General features: G+C 37.5%; 1 protein-coding gene across 12 annotated transcripts in view; it reads left to right on the top strand.

The window, feature by feature from the left end:
- RABGAP1L (RAB GTPase activating protein 1 like) overlaps positions 1-20464 on the top strand; it is a 372936-nt gene that overhangs the window by 11290 nt on the left and 341182 nt on the right. For all 12 annotated transcript variants that reach the window (XR_006741962.1, XR_006741961.1, XM_045583198.1 and 9 more), the window contains exons 2-5: positions 16157-16327; positions 17793-17982; positions 18181-18391; positions 19513-19687. Coding sequence is in view for 10 of the 12 variants with exons in the window: in XM_045583198.1 (XP_045439154.1) it covers positions 16190-16327; positions 17793-17982; positions 18181-18391; positions 19513-19687 (714 nt within the window). In the remaining 2 variants the exon portion in view is untranslated. The remainder of the gene's footprint in view (positions 1-16156; positions 16328-17792; positions 17983-18180; positions 18392-19512; positions 19688-20464) is intronic.

The raw sequence follows: 20464 nt of genomic DNA, 5'->3' as shown, positions 1-20464 counted from the left end.
CAATGCAGGAGATAACCCTATGGAGCAGGACTTGCTTCAGTGGGGGTTTGGTGTTCACTAAGTCTGCCCTTTGAGTGGGTCTCTTATGAATGTGTAGAATTATAATCTGGTATGGTCTGATACTGACCACTGGGTACCCTGGTTCTTGGGTCTCCAGGAGATGCAAAATCAGCCACTGCCTGGGGTCACCCAGCAGGAATTACAGAGATATCTGTAGCTTCCTCCTATTGGTGTTAGGTTTAGAAATGTCAAGGTAAGACCCAGCTGTGAAGCAAGGCAAGCTGGTGCTGGGTCTTGAGCCTCTTATTGATATTATAGGTTTGGGGCTCCCTGACCCAGCTGTAGCTTGTTTGAGAGATTTTACCTTAAACAAGGAAAGGACATTCATATGCAAAAGCCACTGCACAAACCTTGGTTGGGGTTGTAAATTGGATGAGGCAGGGTCTTAGGGAATCACCTGAACAGAGCAAACAGACATGGTTACCAGTTAGCCCCGAGACCGGGGATGTCCCAGCATAGGAACAATGATTCCTGAGAGCATCTTCATCTGGGAAAAAACCGCCCTTGAGTTCCTGCTCTGATGCCAGACAACCCAGTTCCTCCTTGTATGTGTCTGTGTTCCCCAGAGCCTTGCCCTGGGGCTGGAGCTCAGAGGAAGTGGCATCTTTTAAGTTTAGTTCATGGTGCTTGCCTTTTAAGAGGATTTTTAAAAAGAGCAGAATTATTGATTAAAACAAGCTTAGACTCCAAGTCCAGTATCCCTAATATAATTTGTCTAAAGGTAAATAGTTTCGATGGAAAAAAAAAAAATCTTAGGTTGTGTGTGCTGGTTTGAAAAATTAACAGAAAAGTTGGAAACAAGTTTTTGACTAATTTTAAAAAAATATATTTTATTGATTTTTTACAGAGAGGAAGAGAGAGAGAGAGAGTTAGAAACATCAATGAGAGAATCATCTATCAGCTGCCTCTTGCACACATCCCCTACTGGGGATGTGCCCGCAACCTAGGTACATGCCCTTGACCTGAATCGAACCCTGGACCTTTCAGTCCGCAGGCTGATGCTCTATCCATTGAGCCAAACCGGTTTCGGCAGTTTTTGACTATTGTTAATCGTTCATCTTATTTGAAAATATTATAATTATCTTGTCCTAATTCCTTCACAGATAGCTTCTAAGGACTTAAAAATTTATCTATAAATATTAAAATGTCTTTACTTTGATACCTTCCAATGTGATCATTGAATAGTTGGTTGCCCTAGCCGGTTTGGCTCAATGGATAGAATGTCAGCCCATGGACTGAAGATTCCCGGGTTCGATTCCCATTAAGGGCACCTACCTCAGTTGCAGGTTCAATCTGGCCCTGGCTGGGGTGTGTGCGGGAGGCAACCAATAAATGTGTCTTTCTGACATCAAAGTTTCTTTTTCTCTCTGTCCTTTTCACTCTCTCTAAAAATCAATGGGAAAATATTCTCTGGTGATGAGTAACAACAAAAAGTTGGTTAATTATTATATGCATCATTTCAAAGTACATTAAATTAAATCATCATTATTTAGATATTTTCCTATGACAATATTTTGTCTTAATTTGCATACTGCTTAAAATGTAGTGCCATATTTATTATTAAATTTGAAACATCTTTTAAATAAGTATAAAAGCTGTGGCTTTACTAATACTTGGATATCAGAGAATCTCTTATCAGAATGCTTGCTCCTTAGTCTCTCCTGGATTTCTGTTAATAAAGATAAATATCTTTGGCATATTTCAGTACTAGAATGCTGACTTCTTGTTATTCAGATCTCAGCTCTTCTCATATTCTCTGAGTCTTTCCCAAGCCACCCAATCTGAAGTGGTTCCTTGATTATCTAGGCTTACTCTGCCACATTGCTAACTCCTTCTCTTTCTTTTTTCTTCCCACCCTCCAGTAGCATGTAAGCTCTTTGAGAGCAAGAACTTAACTCTTTGTTTCATTTCTGTTACCTCTACAGCTTCAAATAAAACACCCATAATGTTGTTGATTACAGACTGAAGCAGAAATTATGCCCCTAACTAGCTTTACATCTTTCTTGAAAATTATTTCACTTTAAAAAAAAATATTTTATTGATTTTTTACGGAGAGGAAGGAAGAGGGATAGAAAGCCAGAAACATCGATGAGAGAGAAACATCGACCAGCTGCCTTCTGCATACGCTCTACTGGGGATGTGCCCGCAATCAAGGTACATGCCCTTGACTGGAATCGAACCCGGGACCCTTCAGTCTGCAGGCTGACGCTCTATCCACTGAGCCAAACCGGTTTGGCAAAAATTATTTCACTTTATTATCTCTTGTTTTCTTCTTCTGTAAAATGGGTGGGGGATGGAAGAGGAAAGAGGTTGAATTAATTTATATCTAAAATCCTTGCCATTTAAAGGCCTCTTAGCTGGATATGAATTCTGAGTTCTATTCTAAGGGAGGTGATGAATTTGTGCTCAACTAAATTCATTTCTTACTCTGTCTTCTCTAGAAGCCAGTAGTACATATTTATATTTGCACAATTACTGACAGCATTGGAGAGTCAACTCTGATTGCAGAATCAGATTTCTTGATTTTTCTGGATTATTAAAGAGATCTGCAACTGGATTTCTGTTAAGATAAATTTCTTTGGCATATTCCAGTACTATGTTGAATTGACTTTTTTGCATTTATTCTAAATATCAGCAAATTTGAGTTACATTAACTTTTAAATTATTTTAAATTATGAGTGTTATGATTTAGATGAAATAATATTTCATATAAATAAATTGAGAGTTTATATAAAAAGTAATGTTTGTAGTAATTTGGGAAGGCAGTGGGGATGTAGACATAAACTATAGTTTTTTGTTTGGCCCTTGTGGCTAGAATTTTAGACAGTTGGTCCTTTCATTCTTTACTTGGGAAGCTTCATTATTGTAATGAACAAAAACATTTTTGAAATGGGTAAAGGAAATAAGCAGACAGTTGATAGCAGAGGAAATACAACTCATAGAAGAATGTTAGATCTTATCAGTATTCAAAGAAATGTTATTAAAGCAAAATGAAATACTATTTTATACCTACTTTAAAGTTTTTGAAAATAGTAATATGTAATACTGGTTAGATTTTAGTAAGACAAGCATTTGTAAATATTGCTAGTGAACTACAATTTGGCATATATATTTTGAATTGTTAGACTGTTCATAACCTTTTAACAAAACTTTGAATTAGTAATTTCACTTTTGAGACTATCCTAAACAAATAATTATAAACAAACAAACAGAAAAAAAAAGGAAAAGAAAAAACAGGTCTGTACAGGAGAATACTCAAGAGCATATTATTTATAGTAGCAGCATATCAGAAGTGACTTAAATTTCCATTAATATGAGACTTTAAGTTATGATATATCTATTCTGAGAACCATTATGTAACATGAAAATAATCACAAAGACTATATTACTATAAATAGGATAAATGCCTATAGCATAAATATGCCTATTAAGGAAGGGTGAATATAACCATTTAAAAAAAAGATTTTAAAATTTATAAATTAATAACTAAATTTTCAATTTCTTAATATAACAAAAAACAGCCCATCTTAAAAATTTGCCCTCTAGCCGGGACCGGTTTGGCTCAGTGGATAGAGCGTCGGCCTGCAGACTGAAAGGTCCCAGGTTCGATTCTGGGCAAGGGCATGTACCTTGGTTGCGGGCACATCCCCAATAGGGGGTGTGCAAGAGGCAGCTGATCGATGATTCTCTCTCATCGATGTTTCTAACTCTCTATCTCTCTCTTCCTCTCTGTGAAAAATCAATAAAATATATTAAAAAAAATTTTGCCCTCTATACCTAAAATACTTATATTAGTTTACTATGGCTGCCATAAAAAAATACCACAGACTTGGTGACTTCAACAACTGAAATTTATTTTATCACAGTTCTGGAGTCTAGAAGTTCAAGATAAAGGTGTTAGCAGGTTTTATTTCTCCTGAGGATGCTCTCCTTGGTTTGTAAAGGGCCACCTTTTCTGAGTCCTCACATGGTCTTTCCTCTGTGTACATACATCCCTGCTGTCTTTGGGTGTCCATTTTTTTTAAGGATACCAATTAGATTATTAGATTGGATTAGGGCTCACTGTAATAGTCTCATTTTAACTTAATCACCTTTTAAAAGGACCTATCTGGGCTTTAAGGCTTCAACATACGAATTTTCTGGGGAAGTACAATTAAAAAAAAAAATTATTGATTTCACAGAGAGAAAGGGAGAGGGGGAGAGAGACATTTTTTAAAATATATTTTATTGATTTTGTACAGAGAGGAAGGGAGAGAGATAGAGAGTTAGAAACATCAATGAGAGAGAGTCATCGATCAGCTGCCTTCTGCACACCCCCCACTGGGGATATGCCCGCAACCAAGGCACATGCCCTGACCGGAATCGAACTCAGGACCCTTCAGTCCCCAAGCCGATGCTCTATCCATTGAGCCAAACTCGTCCCGGCACTATGGGACATTTTTAATATGAGAAAGCCCTTTCTTCATTTGAGCCAGGAACTGATATTTGTATAAATCAGTGACATTGCAACATGCTTTGCACACAGGCGCACAGTTTGTTAGTAGCTCTCAGAATGTTGGATGGACATAGCTTTTAACCAGTGGTCTCCCTTTAGGAGTCTGTTTTGCAGAAATTATAAAGTAAGTATATAAAGTAAAAGTGTGAGGATGCTCACTGGTGAATCACAATAGTAATCTCCCTGGCACTGAAACTGTCCAGCTTCAGCTGGTCAACAGGTATTCCCAACACTTCTTTCCGGTCACACGGACAATTCTGGGTCCTTCTCTCACAGCTCCCAACACATAGGAAGCCACACTGGTTTCTAGCTCCACTATCTAGCTGCCTTTACTGATCCTGCTTCACAGTACCCTGTACCTTTGAGGAAAGTTAAAGTCTGTGGAGCTTTTACAGAAGGCTGAGAGTGTGCCAATAGGCCTCAGAGCTCTGTTTTCCCAAATAGCTATCAATAATTATTAATATTTCTACCCCTGTCCCTATGTTTATCCTTCTGGGCAGGTTTGAAAACAAAACTCCCATGTCTGTCCCCCTAGATATACCTGAATCTCCCTTCTCCAATAATCCCATTAAACCAAAGGCTTAAGCTTTCCTCAAATCCTATCAGTCGGAGGTCCCTCCTCTCCCCTTATGTAATATTTTATATGCATGGTGGCCAGAGCTACAGTATTTTATGCTGAAAGATGGAATAATGAATTTTTAAAAAATTCCTTTTTTTTTTTTCTGGACGTATTTTTACAAATATGGTCTTGCTAAAGAGGTTATGCAAGTCAGCTTTAAGACTCAAAACCGGAAGGAGGGGAATGGGGACATCTGCAAGAGTGTCAATAATAAAACAAAAAGTTAAAAAATAAGACTCAAAGCAGGGCCAACACCCCCTTTCTCAAGGAAATCAGTAAATATTTGAGGACAGAGATTTTCTGTGAAGATTAGCTGATAAGAAGCAGGCCAAGTCCTTAGCACTGTGTTCACCACATAGTGATCACAGTGCTATGATTGCTGCCATGTAGGCTGCTATGATTGCTGTGGTATTTCAAGGACATTAAAAGGGAACTTCCCAATCATTTGTTAGAAGTAAAATTTTCAGGAAATGCCTTCAAATGTTATTTTGGATCCCGGCTTTCTTAGAATTGTGTAATCTTTCCTCTCAGACCTTCCCTTTCTCTTTTCTATAAAATGTCTTTGTTTGAAGCGCATTCCTCTGAACATATCCTGTACACACGCACTCACCTGCTGGGCCCTCTCCCTTTATCCACACCTTGTATTTTCCCTGTGCTTATTTCCCTCTGCATATGTATATTCCTTGTGCATACTTTTTCTCTTTGCAAGCACTCTTAACCTGAACCACCAGAAGCTGAGCTGGAGATGAATAGTTTGCACTCAAGGAAGATAAATCATTTAGAGATGTTAATAGAGAGAAGTTCAGATAAAGTGCATTGGCAATTCAAGTAGAAAGAAATCACTTGTAGTAGATGATGAAAGAGGTTGCTGTTGAACCGAGGATTATAGCATCTAGATGTGTCCAGATGAGAGAGGAAGGGTGCTTGCTTTTTTTTTTTTTTCTTCAAAAGAAACAATTTAAAAGCAGCGCAGTTGTGAGTGCATGTTTGAGTGACAGCTACTTTTAATCTGTGTGAGCCAAAAGGAAGGGTAATTTGGGTAAAGGGAACAACATAACCGTAAAATCAGGATGTTGGATAGTATATGGGGCTATTTACTCTATTAGAAATTAAAATTCAAGATTTAAAATGCTTATTAGTTAAAAATAACAGTAATAAAGGCATTGTATGTTAATTCAAATAACATTTTAAAGAAAAGTAACTATCTCTAAAACAAAACAATTTAGTGGGAAGACAGCATCTTTATACATTTGGCAAATCCCCTTAATGTTTACCTTATTAGAAGACAGACTTTCATTTGTGCTATTGCATTTGCTCTGCTGTAGTATGTTGTCTGAGTTGAAGTGTATGAAAAGCAGCTGGCCATTAATCTTTACCTTCAATCACCACTCATGTGGGGCTGGGATAGAAGCTGAGAGTGTAGGCTTTTGAAGGTCTCCTCCAAGTGCACACTGTTTAACTGAAATTAATAAGATAAAAAATGAATATTTTTTGGGATTTGAGGTGAGATTAGTAGGCATTAGATAAATAGGAGAAAATAGGAAGGCTTTATAGTTGAAGCCAAAATGTACAAGTTATGGAAAATTGCACGTCTCAAGATCAAAAGATTGGACAGTTACTAAGAATTCAAGAGGTAGAACAAAAGTAAAAATGATTACCTTAAATTGGGATCTGATAAAGTCTCAAGGATAATATAAGATACTGGGACAATTTGTTGGCTAGTAATGCTGGAAAAGAATGTAGCTTACCATTAATTGCTTTCTATATGTCAGTTAATGATCTAAGTGTACTATGTGTATTCATGCATTTAATCTGCAAATAACTCCAACAGGTTGATATTATTATCATTATCATTATTTTACATGTCAGAAATCTGAGGCACAGAGAAATTATGTTACCCGCCTGAGATTACACAGTAAATTGTAGAGTTGGAATTTAAACTCAGGCAGTTGGGTTACAAGACCTATGCTTTTATGGAGCATTCTAAGTGCTCCTTAAATATTAACAAATAAAATTATATAAGGAGGATGGTACTAGTTTAAAAAAGAATCTTAACACAAAACAGGAATTTGAACTTGATTCAGGAGGCTCTCAGTAAATGTTTGATTTTTTTTTCAATTGAGTTGATTTAAGAAGTAAAATATAAATTGAGTTCCACTGTTGTATGGGTCATTCAATATGGTGAGGATATAAGGATGAGTGTGGCAGGGCTTGGTAATTGTCCCTCAAAGGCTGTCTTTCCTTTCTTCTGAATTCATAACATTTTTAGCTGGCCTTATGGTCATCCTATATAATAAAAGGCTAATATGCAAATTGTTCCACCCACTGGGAGTTTGACTGCTTGCTATGGCATGCACTGACCAGCAGGGGCAGCACGGAACGAAGGAAGGTCCCAGTTGGCAGCCAGGGGAAGGAAGGCCCTGATCAGCCCTGATTGCCTGCCAAGCCAAGGGACCCTGTCTGTGAACGAATTTTATGCACTGAGTCTCTAGTCCATAATAAAGACTATATTCATCAACCTTTCTTGAAAGCTGGAGTGGCCACATAATTAAGTACAGTCCATTGGCATGTGAGTGAACCTATGCTTGTCACAGCTTGTAAGAAGTTGGCTGAAATGATTGGTGGTATATATCCTTTATCCTTATTTTATTTATTTATTTATTTATTTATTTATTTATTTATTTGTTTGTTTATTTTTGTTTTGGTCCTTTCCTCATTGTTATTGCCTGTACAGTGCCAAAAGGAAAGGTGTTAAAAGGAAGAGAATAAAATCTCTTTGAAATGGAAATTCTTATAAAGAAGGATTACATAGAAACCTGCTACACTGGAAGCAGGTGAAGGAAAAATCTATCATAGGAATTAGTTTTGTAGGGGCAGCAAGAACACCAAAGATGTGTGGAAAACAGTTTATCAGTTTAGTAGTGCTCAGTTGATGAATTTGAATCTGTTGATCCTGGAGTAGCAAACACCTCTACTCTCAACCTGGTGTTCTCAGGATTCAAACTCATAAAGATACTTGACCAGAAATGGCCATGGTAATTCACTCATTTGAAATGTCAGCAAACCTCAGGAAGAAAGTGGAAATAGGTTTTTAAATCATATGAACAACCTCCTTCTATCTTCTTGCTTTTACAAAACCCCATGATGCTATTATTTTTATTTATTTTAAATTTTTGAATAAAAATTTTTCAGAGCAGTTTTATGTTACAACAAAATTGAGCAGAAAGTACAGTCAGTTCCCTTCTATCCCTACCACCATACTCACACAGCCTCCCCCACTGTCAACATGGGGCATCAGAGTGGTTCATTTGTTACAATTGTTGACCCTACATTCTTGCTGCTCCACATTCTTGTCAGAACTTGGCATTGTAAGTGTTCTGAACTTTGACCATTTTATTAGTTGTAATGGTGTTATGTCATTGTTTTAATTTGTGTTTCTTTGATGACATACGAAGTGGAGCATCTTTTCATATACTTATTTGCTATCTGTATGTCTTCTTTGGTGAACTAACTGTTCAGGTCTTTTGCCCATTTTTAAATCAGGTTGTTCATTTTTTCATTATGCTGTGATTTTCATGCTCTTTCTTCCTCTTACAGGTAATGTGAGAGAATGATTAAAAATAATTTCTTTATAATCAGATTTACTGTAAGAATCCTGTCTCCAATAGCTGTGTGACTTTGTGAAAGTTACATAAGCTCTTTTGCCTCAGGTTTCTTCTTGGTAAAGGGGGTTAATAATGTGTGATGGTCAAATGAGTTGATAAATATAAAGGACTTAGACTAGGACTTGACTTGTAGTAAGTATTTAATAAATGTTAATACATAGTATTTATTACTCCATTATTTCATACTAGAGGTCCGTTGCACGAATATTTGTGCAATAGGCCTTCCTTCCCCTAGCTGCCAGCACCAGTTTTCCTCTGGCACCCGAGACCCAGGCCTTTGCTCTGGCTGCCGCCTTCTGTCTTTGCTCTGGCTGGAGCCTTCAGTTTTCTCCACTCCAGCCAGAGTGCTGTTCCTGTAGCGCTCTCTGCCCCCTATTATCCCCCTCATATCAGGCGTCCTGCCCCCCCTGGCCGCTCCGCATCTGTTAATGAAAATTAACCCACCATTATTGTTGGGTCAATTTGCGTACTCACTCCTGATTGGCTGGTGGACATCTTGGAGATATGGTCAATTTGCATATTTCTCTTTTATTAGTGTAGATACTCATTATCACTGCCTGCTCTTTACTGTATTCCCTGCAGAAAACGTTTGCTAAACTTATCCACACAAAATTTTAAATTATTTCTATTGGTATATATATTTTTTAATCTTTGTTGAACTTAAAAAATCATTTATCCATATGAGCATAGTCTCTTGGTAAAAGATTCAGCAAATACACAAATATATCTACATATATGTAGTAAAAATGAAAGTTCCTTTACATGTAACACCTCCCCCTCACTTCCTCTTTTCTTTCCAGATGCAACTATTAACAGTTAGAGTAGGTTGAGGCTGAGCAGATTGGTCTAAGATGTTTCATATTAATTTTTTTAATTGGAAGCCTTTGGCAATGTTTTTGCCTAGAGACTTGTAGTAGAGGTTTCCTGAGATTCTGCAGTGTTAATCCCTGTACTCTCCTCAGAACTTCTTAGAAAGTCCGAGACTAATACCGGCTTCTTTTTATTTATTCCTTCAACTTGTAGCAATCAGGGGTAATTAACTTTTTAAAAAACACACTTTTTGTTGTTGATAGTATTATAGATATCACCCCTTTTTCTCCACATCCCCCCATTCTCCCAGTCCCTCATCTCCCCACCCACGTCTTTACTACCCTGTTGCCCATGTCCATGGACTATGCCTGTAAGTATATAAGTTCTTTGGTTTATCTCTTCTCATCCCCTAACTCCACATCAAGATATATCAGTCTGTTCCATGTCCCCATGCTTCAGGTCTTATTTTGTTGGTCAATTCATTCTGCTCATTGGATTTCACAAATAAGTGAGATTATGTTATATTTGTCTTTCTCAGATTGGCTTATTTCACTTAGCATATTTTTTTTCAGGTCCATCCATGCTGTCCCAAAGGGTAAGATATATCTCTTTTTTACAGTTGCATAGTATTCCATTGTGTAAATGCCCCACAGCTTTTTTATCCATTCATCTACTGATTTTGGCACTTGGGTGCCAAGAATGTGCACCTTATTTAAGATGTTCAACCTAGTGTTGTGGAAGGTGAACTTACCTGTCACTCAGGGTTGGGGTGGAATGTGCTGGCAACCCTTTCCTTTGACATGTGACCCAAAGGATAAAGGAATCAAGAGGTGTCTTTCAGTGCTCTCTACCATCCTCCTGTTTCTGATGACAGGATCTGAGGAATGTGGGGAGATCTGGAGATGCCTTATAATCTTTTAGATCTAATTTCAGAGTGCACTGGTTAAGGACTGTTCAGTAAGTGAATATCCCAGTTGAGATGGAGATAATTGCAGCTTGCTTTGAAAATTATAGAGCTAAAGTATGTTGAAGGGTAATTAAAATTTTTATTTCTTTTAGGTCTTACTTGTAATTAAAATATTTTTGTTTTATTTAAAGACTAGATTAGGAATATAAATTAATGGAAAACATTGTAGAAACACTCTAAAGGAGTGATTGACTCTTTTTGGAAGGATTGGAGAAGGTTTCCAGATTTGTTAATTCAGACAAGTCCACTGTTGGCATTTTACCCTCCCAAATTTGTGTAAAGTACCTGCAAATTTGTAAACTACCTGCAAAGAACCTCAAAGGCAGAGGAGAGTGAGAGTACTCACTAGAAGGTCAGGATATACCTGAGAGCAGCTTGAAAATTTCTTAAATACTCTGTTTTATCTTAAGAATTCATGTGAATGTTGCATTTCATTGCATTCTGGTTATGTAAATGTAGAAATATTTTAATTACAACCAGAAAAGAAAGAAAAAACAACACATTCTCTGCTGGTCTATTAATTGTGGAAAACTGAGGTGAAAACTGAGGTGACACTACCTATATACCAAATTTAGCATTCACCTTTCTTTTCTTTTTTTTGTTAATCCCCACTCAAGCATATTTTTCCTTTGAGTTTTAGAGGGAGTGGATGGGAGGGGGAGAGACACACAGAGAAGAACATCGATGTGAGAGAATATTTTCATTCTCACTAAGTCCCTTGAAGTTCTCATTAAGTTCCTTGGGCATCCTTATAAATGTTGATTTGAACTCTATCTAGTAGTTTGCGTACTTCCATTTCATTTAGATATTTCTGGAGGTTTCTTCTGTTCTTGCATTTGTGACATGTTTCTTTGTCCCACGTTTTGGTTGCTTCCCTGTGTTTAGTTTTTATGTACTAGGTAGAGCTGCTAAGTCTCCTGGGCTTGGTAGAGTGACCTATTGTAGTACATGTTCTATAGGATCAGCCTCCCTGATTACCCTGGGCACTCCAGTTATGCAACCCCTTCTCTGTGAGCTGTAAACTCTCTTGTAGATGAACCTTGATTGCTGTTAGCACAACAATGGCTGGGATTTCCTAAAGCCAATCCACTTTAAGGATTGCCTGCAATGAATCACCACCATAGATGATCAGCTGTGCTGTGGCCCTCTCCACAGAGCAGGATTTACTACAGAAGGCTGTGGTACCCACTGCATCTGCCCCTTGCATGTCGCTGTGGAGGTGGTTGGGTGATGGTCTGAAGCTGTCCACTGGGTGCACTGGCCCTGGGGCCTCCCCGGGGGATATATGCCTGCACTAGAAATCAGACTGCTGCTTCTCCACAGCCATTGAAGAAAACTTCACACGCCCAAGGCCTCTCTGGTACCTGCTCTCGCCCCTTTAAACGAGGTGGGACCAAACCCCCTACAAATTAGCCACGGCTGCACTCGCCCAACTTTATAGGACAAAGAAACCCACCAACCCCGGAAACGGCCCTTGTGGTTCTTTCTCTTGATGTTAGTGTTTCATCTCAAACCTGTCTATTTCTCTGACTTTACTACACATATCAGTTGGAAGTTCAGAAGGGTATAATTAAGTCACTTCTGGAATTCTCTGGGTTTTTCAGGAGCCACATGTGGGACAAAATAAAGTATTGAGCTTTACCACTGGTACAGGTGGATTGGAAAATGTGATGAGGGTTTTAGTATTGCACTCTACTCAGCAAGAAGTGAAAGCCCCCACATAGGAGTAGAACAGAAGAATAGGAGTTTATTTTTAGTGCAGTGAGTCATGACACCTGCCAAAGCCATAGTGCCTTCAGATGGAAACTTTGGGCAGGAGCTAGGCAGACATGTTTTAAAGCACTTAACCTGGTTTCTCCCCACTCCCACCACTGGCCTTGAGATGGGCATTTGACCAATGGGCAGTTTTAGCAGACAGACCCCTACAATGTGAGATTGATTTGGTTGCTTCAAATCTGGACCCCATATTTAATTTACTGTATTAATTAGAACAAATTATTTAATTTTTTGAATGCATTCCTTCGTTTGTTAGGTGGGAATACAAATATGTTAAGTGATGGTTGTGAACACACACAAAAAAATGCCCAATACTGTTTTGTTCATAGTAAGCACTGAGTAAATAATAGTAAAAAAATAACTGTGAATTGTATAACTTATTCTTTTAAAAAGACATATTTATATTGATTTAAGAGAGGAAAGGAAAGGGAGAGAGATATATAGAAACATCAATGGTGAAAGAGAATCATTAATCTGCTGTCTCCGATAGGTTGACACTCAACTACTGAGCCACTGCAGTTGGACCTGTTTCTTATTCTTATACTAGAGGCCCGGTGCACAAAATTCGTGCATGGGAGGGGGGTTTCCCTTAGCCCAACCTGCACCCTCTCCAATCGGGGACCCCTTGAGGAATGTCTGACAGGCAGTCGGACATCCTTTTCACAATCTAGGACTGCTGGCTCCCAAATACTCGCCTGCCTGCCTTCCTGATTGCTCCTAAATGCTTCTGCCTGCCAGCCTGATCACCCCCTAACCCACATGTGTCAAACACAAGGCCCGCGGGCCAAATCCGTCCCGCCAGGCCTTGCAATGTGGCCCGCACCGCGCTGTCATCACTGCACTCCGCAGCATTTCCATCACAATGACAGTTTATGACTGTTCAGTAAACCATTCGGCCTGCGATTTAGGCTGGATTTTAGATTTTGGCCCCTTCTCTGATTGAGTTCGACACCCCTACGTCAGCCTAATTGTCCCTAACTGCCCTCCCCTGATACCTTGGTCACCCCCAAATGCCCCTCTTGTATATTCCCTCTTTATTAGATAGGGTGTTTTCTTTAGCATATTGGACAGTCCTAACTCGTTTGGCTCAGTGGATGGAGCATTGACCTGCAGAATCAAGGGTCCTAGGTTCGATTCTGGTCAAGGGCATGTACCTTGGTTGGGAACACATACCCAGCGGGGAGTGTGCAGGAGGCAGCTGATTGATGTTTCTCTCTCATAGATGTTTCTAGCTCTCCTTTTCTCTTCTTGTCTCTAAAAAAAAAATCAATAAAATATATATTTTTAAAAAGAAACATTAAAAATTCCTCCATTTCTGCCTGGCTAGTGTGGTCCCAGGCTGCCACCACTGAAGGGGATCACACCCTGGCCAGGCTGAGACCCCAGCCCAGGCTGTCATCTCAGTCTGGCCTGGGATGGGGAGGTAGAGGGAGCACGCCCCGCCCAGGCTGAGACCACAACCCAGGCTGCCTCTGGGGCCAGGGGGTTGCCCAGCGCAGGTGCGAGGCCCTGCTGGCCTGAGGCTGGTAAAACGGATATAGAGCAAGATGGGATAGATGTGGAGTGTATTTTAGAGATGGGGCTGACATGCTGATGTGAGGAATGCAGTAGATATGAGTCAAGGAACCCAGGTATTTTTTGTGTGTAACTTGGTAGAAAGTGTTTTTACTTACTGAAATGGGAAATCAGAATGAGAAGCAAGTTTGGAGAAGACATTAGAAATTCCATTTTGATCACATTTGCTTTACTGAGAAGAATTCCATATGGGTTCCAAATCAGGAATTTAGAGGAGTCTTTTGTATTGGGATAGAAATTTGGGACTGTCAGCATATAGATAGTATTTAAATTCATGACAATAAGAGATATCACTTATAGTGTGCGGTAAGGAATCAAAAAAAGCTCAGGACCTGAACTTGGGGAATTTCTAACATGTAGATATTAAGGAGAAGAGTGGTAGCTGAAAAGGACTTGGAGAAGGATTGGCCACACAAAGAATACCTGGCGTGTGTTTTGGCAATCAAGGATTCATGGGGCAGTCTGAAAAGGTAAAGACCTGGCTGCTAACACATACTGCATTTTTAGAAACATGTAACTTGCCAATGAGAAAAACTTTGAGAGGACAGATGAATGTATTGTACTTGAAGGGTTTAAAAAAAGAAAGATATTAACATGTCTAACAAATAAATGATTGCTATCTTGTTAGCCTAGGACAGTAGTTGGCAAACCGAGACTCGCTAGCCACACGCGGCTCTTTGGCCCCTTGAGTGTTTTAACGCCACTTCTTCAAAATAGACTCGCCCAGGCCAAAAAACGACTTCTGCGCATGGGCCACGAAGTTTCTATCGCACTGTACGTTGGCGCCCACACGTGGTATTTTGTGGAAGAGCCACACTCAAGGGGCCAAAGAGCTGCATGTGGCTTGTGAGCTGCGGTTTCCTGACCACTGGCCTAGGAGTATACTTATTTTTTTATTTTGATATTAGTAGAATTTTTGATTTTTATGAAGTTGGGAAGTAATTAAATTTTTAAATTTAACTTGAAGCTGCAAGTAATTTTTTCCTAAGGGCCAGGAGTAATGGTGTTAGTGTCACCTAATGGCAAAATGAGGTATTGCAGCCAAATTTTATGCTGCAATGAACAAAGTAACCGAATTAGAAAGAGAAAAAGAACATTTCTTGGGGAATTTAGGCTTAGATCAGCAGGCTTACTATAGTTATATGATCCTCTCTTATTTAACCTTGGCTTACTTGTTTTACCCCTTTTCATATATTCTTTGGTCACTGAGCAGGTCTTTTTTATTGTCTTTTAGGGTTTAGTTCAAATATTTCCCTTTTGGAGAATCCTTTCCCACCACCTTACTTACAGCTGTCCCTACACTCCTTACATTAACCTTTGTCATATTAACCTCTTTCATTATCTTCATAGCCTTTAGAAATATATGGAATTACCTTATTTGCTTCATTGCTTATTTTCTCATTACATGTCAGCTCCAGGAGAGCAGGCAACTTAGTCTGCCTATTCACTCATGTAACTCCAGTGCTGAGTGCAGTGTCTGCTATGCAGTATTCATGTTGAGATAAAGTGTGACTATTTGGAGATTGTTGAGTTTCTGTGGTGTAGGGATCTGTCCAGAAAATATAATTACACTGTATTTGATCACTGTAACATTGTTTGCTACATAAATGCAATGAGAAAGCTTTGACCATCCCCCCCTCCCCTCATCTCATAAGTGGTAATGTGTCTGGAAAAGAAAAGATATATGGCTTAAGGTGTTGAATTGTATATTTGTTAATTTTAATAACATAAAATATTTTTTAAAGTACTATATATGGTCTTGAGGAGATACATTTTTAAAGATATTTAGATTTAATTAAAAAATAATTCTGTGAATGTATTTTTGTGTGTGTGAATTTGTAGATAATTCTAATATCATGCTTAATTATTTCCTGTATTTAAAATAACAAAAATAGTATCTCTAGGAGAAAAATAGAGTTAAACAGTAGTATAATAGTTGAGATATGGGCCTGTTTGTATTGTTTTTCAGGGAACAATATGGTTCTTTTAGTCTGGAAACTCAGGGTGAAGAGTGTATATTTCCATTATGTGGCCCAGTCCAAGAAGGTAGCTTCCCTAGTTTTGAGATAACTATCTAGTGAGCAGAATTCTTCTTCAGATGAGCCATTTTTAAAAGCTGAGGATTGATCAGTTCATGTTTTTATTAAATAGTTTTTGTTTTTGTTTTTGATCCCTGTGGCTTTGACCAGGTGGATGTGGGAAGAGATTTTTGCAGAACTGAAATGGAGGTCAGAGCTTCATTACAGAAGGTTACTGGGTCATCGGATTATGTGGCTACACAGAACAGTGAAGAATTTGTTTTGGTTCCTCAGCATGCAGATGATACTTCTACAAAAGATGAAGAAAAACCTGAACTGAAGGTAGTTTTTCTTTCCTACAAATGATACTATTTTAAATAATGGCTTTTTTTTTTTTTTTTTTTTTTTTTTTTTTTTTTTTTTTTTAACTATGTGAAAGGAGATGTATAAAATCCAAAGGTTTTTCTCAGGTGTTGACTGTGAGAATAGAGGCAATGTTTGATGTATTTAGAGGCTTATTATTTTTGAAATTTTTTGCTTTTGGTTATTTATCTTTTAATTAGGAATTTAGAAAGAAGGACTAGACGAAGAGAAAGAAAGGATAATTGGGAATTAGACTTAATGGTAAAATCTTACATAAATGTAATTTATCTGAATAGTTTTGTCTCTCTTACTACTGGTTTAAATTTATTATATAAATAGTTACATTTACTTTCACTTTTTTTCTTTATGACCTTAAATCTGCTGGTAACATTGTTGTATGTGATTTAACAATTGACTTGTTTAAATATTTTAAAAATGTCTGTCTTTTATTTTTAGTGTTTGTATTTGGTTATGCTCCTTTTTCTTTTTCATTTTTGTGTTGCTTTTCCTAAGAAAAAAACAAGCAAACTCAGGTAGGTATACATGCATGAGAATTATATATCTATCCTCTAGAAATAGGAGTAGAAAAGTTAGTCAGAAGTGCTACATATTTTTTAAATGATTTTTGTTTAATTTATGTATGGCATCAAAGGTATATTAGTATACAAATCTAATAAAATTATATAAAAATAAGGTTATTAAATATCAATTTTACATTATGTTGAAGATATATGGTTTTATAATTTTGGTAAAATAACCAGTAGCTTTATTTAAATTTATTTAAATTCTTATTTAAACAAATAACTATTTAAATTTCTTTAAATATCTGTATTTTAGTATTAATGTATTTAAGATGTTATTTATTTCTTAGCTTTTGTGTCTTCTCTGCATTTAAGAAAAATCTGAATTAACATAAATCTAAAGAATTAGCAACACTCCTCTTGACAGCTAGAAAACGTAATTTATAAAGAAATCAGAAATATGTTTATGTTACGATAAGAAATATGACCTTTATATTATAGTAGACTGTAGCCAATTTAAACTTATCAAGTTTTTCCTTTAAAGCCCATACATTTAAGATTATTTGGTTCTGGAATATGTTCTGAAATAATAAAAAGAAAATAACAAGAAAAGAAATATCTGTAAACAAGTTCTCAGATCAGATGTAGTTGGAAACTGCCTGAAGTGTTTTCTTAGAAATCCTTTTCTGAAACTAATAATCTTTTGGTTTGGCTGTTGTGTTTTTTTTTTTTTTTTTTTTTTAAAATTCAGGATTTTGTATTATATCTAGTAAAATTAGGCAAAACTGTATAAATTCTTGATATAAGTAACTATATTTAAACAAATATTTAGGTTGTTTTAATTTCTTCTAGAAGTGAAATAGTTTCATTCAGCTCCAGAATCATTATATGATTGAAACACAGTTGTCTTGCTTTGTCTATAGATAGTTTCTAATGATGAACAATTGGAAAAAGCCATGGAAGAGATTTTGAGAGATTCTGAGAAAGGGCAAGGCAGCCTTCTTGTGGATCGTCAAAGTTCCAGTGAGATTTCAGACCATTCACTTGGAGGTGTTTCAGCCAGCCAAACAACTAAGCCATCTCTTCAGTTAATTTTGGATCCATCAAATACAGGTATTGTACTGAACTCAGAGAAACCATAGGAGAAGTTTTATAAAGTGATACTGAAAATTTAAAAATTCTACTAACTTTGTTTTTAAGATGAGGGCCACCAGCTTTTCAGTGCTGTTTGAGAGTTCCCACTTTGGTTCTTATGTTTCTGTGAAATTTTGCATTGACTTTTGAGTGTTTTGTTTTGTTTTTTTTCTTTAGAAATTTCTACTCCCAGGCCATCTTCTCCAAGTGGATTGCCAGAAGAAAATAGTGTTTTATTTAACAAACTGACCTACTTAGGATGTATGAAGGTTTCTTCCCCACGTAATGAAGTGGAGGCTTTACGGGCAATGGCAACTATGAAATCTTCGAGTCAGTACCCCTTTCCTGTTACTCTGTATGTGCCAAATGTCCCAGAAGGTTCTGTAAGGTGAGCTGTAATCCATTTCTCCTCTTAGACATATTGCAGATTTTGTGTGGTGGTGATGATGTTATATCATAAATCAGCCTACTACTTACTGTTAATTCACTTTTACTCTGTGATGCAAAGTAAGAATGTTTAGGCTTAGACTGTGTTCCTTTGCAAGGGGCATGTGCAAAATTATGCTTAGAATATAAGTGGAGAATAACTATAAAATACCTATATTTCTTTTTGTATTCTGAAGAGCCTAAAAGCATGCCTCCACCTTGTCAGGTAACAGTGGTTCAAAAAATTGGAGTGAGCCTTCATTTTAAGCTCTTTCCATCTGATTGGAAAGAAGCAAAATGCCCCCCCCCTTCCCTTATGCTTAATTAGTAATAATGTTTAATGTCATCTGAACCTTGAATTTCTTTATTCTTAAAATATATTTTTATTGGTTTCAGAGAGGAAGGGAGAGGGAGAGAGAGTTAGAAACATCAATGATGAGAGAGACTCATTGATTGGCTGCCTCCTGCATGCCCACTACTGGGGATCGAGCCCGCAACCCCAGCATGTGCCCTTGACCAGAATCAAATTTGGGACCTTTCAAGTCCACAGGTTGACACTCTGTCCACTGAGCCAAACCAGCTAGGGTGAATCTTGAATTTTTTTACATGTAAATCAGATGTTAACCCAACATTCAGCCCTCCAGTAGCCTTCAATCACACCTGTGACTATATACTTTCTCCTCACTGGGTCATCCCCTCCCACCCCCCCCTTCATAGCACTTTTCTTTGACTCGACATTATATACAATTTCATTTCTTATTTGTTTATTGTCTGCCTTCGTCACTAGACATAAGCTCCATGGGTGCAGGTTATTTTTATTTTCCCCTGCTGTTACTTCAGTGTCTAGAGTGGTATCTGGTCCAGGTTTTGAGTAAATATTTGCTGAGTGAACAAATAAATGTACCATGTCTCTTTTATTAGAGAGGATAGTAAGAATATGAAGATAAGTGGTTTTCTCACATTATGAATACAGCTTATGTTGTGATTTTAAGATAGTTATGTTTATATGTTATTGGCATAGTAAAACTGCCTTTGTTCTTTGATAGCTAATATTTTATTTCATTTTCCACCACTGTTCTGCAGAATCATAGATCAGTCCAGCAATATGGAGATAGCATCTTTTCCAATCTATAAGGTGCTGTTCTGTGCACGTGGACATGATGGGACAACAGAGAGCAATTGCTTTGCATTTACAGAGAGTTCCCATGGTTCAGAAGAATTTCAGATACACGTTTTCACCTGTGAAATTAAAGAGGCAGTAAGTATAATATATTTGCTAAAGAGACGAATTAGAGTAGTATTTTGAGCCCTAATCTCACTGTCATAAATTTGTATGTATGAGTATGTACCATATTATATAAATTTGGAGTATATTTCTAAAGAGAAAGAGCATATTTATACTGGCATAGAACTGAATATGGAAAAATCAGATCTTATAACTATGCAGGAAAGTGGTATTATAGGTGGGGCACACTCAGTCTTACAGATGTAACAGGAAAAGGCCACTTGACAAGCTGTCCTCCACCCCACCATGGTAGTCATTGCTCAGGATTAGTTAGGAAGAGGGAATTTTTTTGTACCTTTTTATTATTTAGCCCAAGTTGACTGGTTCATGTAATTTGAAAAACTGGTTCTAACAATACCTTTTCCTCTGCCAGGAATGATGGTTGCATATTGCTTGCACTTGATATTGGTTTCATAGAGCTCTGTGGTTTCACTAGAGATTGTTTGTTATGTACATTCACTTAGCAGCTGGCTTTGGCTCTAGAGAACTGGCCTGATTAAACATACGAATGCTCACATACAGCAGGGTGTCAACTTGGAGGCCTTTGAAGGGGCCAGGAACTTCCTTTTAGCCATTCTTAAGTAGCGGTTTCTTTTAAGACTGGAGAAATAATTCAGAATCAAAGGGCTGGTATATACATGGGGAAATTTCCTTCATTTTTGCATCTGTTAATTCTCCCCAAATTAAAAAGAAATTGCCCTTTTAGAACTTTAGTACTTAGGCTTTAATCAATGAATGGGTTTGGATGAG

This window comes from Pipistrellus kuhlii, unplaced genomic scaffold (genome assembly GCF_014108245.1).
Source record: "Pipistrellus kuhlii isolate mPipKuh1 unplaced genomic scaffold, mPipKuh1.p scaffold_m20_p_18, whole genome shotgun sequence".
Classification (NCBI taxonomy): Eukaryota; Metazoa; Chordata; class Mammalia; order Chiroptera; family Vespertilionidae; genus Pipistrellus; species Pipistrellus kuhlii.
Note: the sequence above shows the minus strand (reverse complement) of the source record. Positions and strands in the feature narration are given on the sequence as shown.